The sequence below is a fragment of the Momordica charantia genome (assembly GCF_013281855.1).
Source record: "Momordica charantia cultivar OHB3-1 chromosome 4 unlocalized genomic scaffold, Mcharantia_2.0 BLBB01000004.1, whole genome shotgun sequence".
In the NCBI taxonomy this organism is placed as follows: Eukaryota; Viridiplantae; Streptophyta; class Magnoliopsida; order Cucurbitales; family Cucurbitaceae; genus Momordica; species Momordica charantia.
In genome coordinates this window covers 7,269,429-7,273,002 of record NW_028275162.1, presented here as the reverse complement: position 1 = coordinate 7,273,002, position 3,574 = coordinate 7,269,429, and the positions used below count along the sequence as shown (strand labels likewise).

Sequence of the window (3,574 nt, the reverse complement as noted above, 5' to 3'; positions counted from 1 at the left end):
ATGGGAGATGGTTGGGGATTGGATTAAAAAAAAAATGAAGTGAAAACAAATTAATGGCAAAAGCCCAATTTAATGTTGCCCTATTTTTTGACATATATATGGGTCATTTTTGTAGCAATTTCGTGGTGGCGGCTAGGGTGTTGGCAACACAGAAAGGGCAGATCGAGATTGATATTTTTGGAGTAATTGTTCTCAATTATTCTGTGAGTTTTTCATTCTTGTACCGAAGTAATTGAGTTTATTGTAATCCAATTCTCGACAATATTAGTGAATTACCCATATCTGAGTGGAATACTAAACGTAACCCTTTGTTGGTGAACCAATATATTTTTGTTGTGTTGTATTCTTGTGTTTTAATTTGCATATTGTGGTGTGTGTTTGAATATTTCTGTGGGAAGGAAAATTATTCAGGACCATTAATTTCCCATCAGAAATAATGCAAACCCGTCAATCACTTGACCCAGAATTACCTTTCTCATCCTTACTCTACCGATCACTCTAATTGCCATACATCTTTTTTTTTTCAAAGTAAGTAATTTTGGTAATCGTGAAACATGAAAAAAAAAAACACTCTCAAAACATGCCCTAAGCAATCGACAACGTCATTATTTGTACACACAATAAAAAGAAAGTGTCAACTTAAATATAGTCCAAGAGACACATATCATTAGCAAAAAGGTCAGAAGTTAAAAGAAAAAACACGAAGGTATTCTCTTTGTGTGCTTTCACCTTATAAAGAAAATAAAACCCAAAAAATAAACATCCCATCACCATGCTTAATTATAACATAAGTTGATATTATTTGTTAACTCGAGAGCAGATGGTACGAATTTCACCATGAGTCCCAGTTTTGACATCAATATTGCCCATCTTAACCATGGATCTCCCAAACTCAACTCTGAAGCTGGAACGGCCCATTGGGCCAATAAAGCCCAAGTACCGCTGGACGACAGCGCGAGTGGAGTCGTCGCTCCACAGCATCTGATCGGACTCCAAGATCCCACGGCCGTCCCTCAGGTTTGAGAAGAACGACGTGTCGAATATGTCCGGGCTGCCCATGTCCAGGTCTGCCCTGCCCGAGTCGTCCCCGTTCTCCGGGCAAAGGGCTCGCAGTTGAGGCACGAGCGATGGTTCGATCGTCGAATCGGCGCCCGTGGCGGTGGTGGTGGTGAAGTTGTAAAGCCTATAGCTGAAGAACCTACATGCTGTGGTGCCCAGGGTGTGGGCACCTAATTCAAACAGTTCATCAAAACAATGGATGATTTTGTAACCGTTCTCAATTTTGTCTTTAATCTTTTAAAATTTTTAACGGTGTCATTTCGTTAAGTAATTTTTTAGAATTTATTAACAAATATTGTGACGTACATAGAATTTTAAATGTCGATGTCGGTAAAAAATATGAGCTGAATTTTAGAATAATATTTAAGTGTTAATGAATAAGTAGGTACCTCTTATTAATCACACTTTTATCATAGTTGAAAATTTGATAGCTAAGAGAGATAAAATAGATCTTTTTCAAGAAAAGAATATAAATAAATAGCAGTCAATTTTTTTACTTATTGGTAAATGTCTAAATATTATTTTCAAATCTCAATTTTATAGAAATGTATAGATTAAAATAACGATCTGTACATATGCTTGTTGAAAAATCATATAAATTAAGAAATTCGTAAAACTATTTAAATTAATACAACATATCCAACATTTTTAAGGAAGTTAAAATTTATTATTATTATATTATGTTGATATTAGTGATATTTTTATTTTTATTTTTATATATTTATATATTTATTTTTGATAATACAATGAAAATGTTAATTAACTCTATATCAGTAGATTTAATACGCTAGATATATCATTTAATTGTTATTGTATTACCATTTGTGCATCATAAGCCTATCAAAATTCACTCTATTGATAGTCTATCCATTTCTGCTAATTAGCATAATAGTTCATATATAAATTATAATTTAATAGTGTACATCAATAAACCAATTTTAAGAAACTACGAAATGATTTAATTGAGAATTTTAATCGAGAAGATTTCAAAGTGATTAGGGATGAGTATAGAAATCCTGAGTGTTACCTACAAGAGTAACGAGGTCTTGAGTGTTGAGACCCCTAGCACTGAACTTCTGCTTTTGAACTCGTATGGGATCTGTAAAACTAGGCAATCGCACCTCTGAAGCCAATGAAACTCTACCATCTCTTCGTCCAGTGGGCACTTCCCAACCTATTCCATCCGTCTGTCAACCAAACGTAACTATTTATTGAATAAAATTTCCTTCCTATATTAGATCCCACGTTATTTTTTAAATGATGTTGATAATAAATAAACATGAACATTAGCAAATAAGTCTCTATAAACATTATTCATAATCAAACCTACCAAAACCACAGAGTCACGAGCCGCGAGAGCAAGAATATCAGCGCATGACACGATGCCAGGGCAAGCAGCTTCGAGTTGCGACTTGGCATCGTCGATCACCTCAAATCCTTTTAGAGAAAGGTTGGGCACCGACGTTCTCTCAGTATTGGGGCCAGCAATGAGCACAGAAGCATCACACCCGCGAACAAAGCAGTCGTGGAAGTGCATTCTAATCAACCCAGGAGCCATCGACGGATCTAATAGAAAATGGGATCTGACGGTGGATGCAACAATAGATTCGACTTGAGGGCAAGTGGTAGCGTAGAAGCCGAGGCGCGTGCCTTGGCCATGCACGGCGGTGGCGGTGATACCGAGCAGCAGCACTGCCTTAGATAGAGCGAAAAGGAGCGTTGAACTGAAACCAACTTTGGCCATGAAAACAAAGAAAAGAAAGGTTGAAGTTTCCATGGAAATGAGAAGTTGTATTTATAGAGAGGAAGAGCCAAAAAGTGGAGTAAGCAAAGCCTGCTGGGCATCCCATGGGGTTACAGCCAGGCAAGACTTGTCGTTTTAAACCTTTTTTCAGTCAAATAAATGCATCATCATGCATTCATGTTTTGTATGTCTCTACTCCATCAACAAAAATTTATTTTAATTGGTTTCACAATTTTATAAGTTTTTTTAGAGATTGAGTACTCCATGAACTTGAAATGAAGGGAGTAATTTGATTGAGAAATGTAAAATTTGAGTAACGTTTTAATGCAATATACATTATAACTGGAAAAATAGAACGAGTGTGCTAGAGTTCTAATCTTGCTTTAGAGTTCAACCGATATCATCGGTTGGATTTTATGACGTCGTTTTTAGAGTGCAGCTACAAATAATTTATATTTTTTTGTTTAAATATTATTTTGATTCTTGGACTTCCGACTTAAGTTCTTTGTACGGGTATTTTTAAAGTTTCAATTTTGACTCTCTTACTTTCAATTTTTGTTCATTTTAGTCCACATATTTTTCAAAATGTTTGTTTTTGTTTCTACACTTTTAAAAAGTTACTATTTTGTCTCTATTTACAAAATTTGATAAACAGTGCAAACCGATCTTTAATACAATTTTACGACTACATTTCAAGTAATTTAGTGTGTGACATGTCATGATGGAAAGAAATAAGATAAAAATAAAATGAATTAATCAAAATTGTCAATT

At 34.9% G+C, this 3,574-nt stretch overlaps 1 protein-coding gene across 1 annotated transcript; it reads right to left on the bottom strand.

Moving 5' to 3' along the window:
• Nucleotides 1-650: 650 nt before the first annotated feature.
• LOC111012215 (peroxidase N1-like) lies at nt 651-2,804 on the bottom strand. Its single transcript, XM_022286278.2, has 3 exons — nt 2,390-2,804; nt 2,087-2,246; nt 651-1,229 (listed from the first exon to the last, which is right to left on the bottom strand). Exons 1-3 carry the CDS (start codon nt 2,801-2,803, stop codon nt 799-801), a joined length of 1,005 nt encoding a protein of 334 aa, XP_022141970.2. The 5' UTR covers nt 2,804; the 3' UTR covers nt 651-798.
• Nucleotides 2,805-3,574: the final 770 nt, after the last annotated feature.

Coding starts and splice junctions, on each gene's coding strand:
- LOC111012215 (XM_022286278.2), bottom strand. CDS start 2,803: ATGGCCAAAGTTGGTTTCAGTTCAACGCTCCTTTTCGCTCTATCTAAG. Junction 2,247..2,389: donor CTCGTGACTCTGTGGTTTTG/GTAGGTTTGATT, acceptor TTTGGTTGACAG/ACGGATGGAATAGGTTGGGA. Junction 1,230..2,086: donor AGACCTCGTTACTCTTGTAG/GTAACACTCAGG, acceptor TGTTTGAATTAG/GTGCCCACACCCTGGGCACC.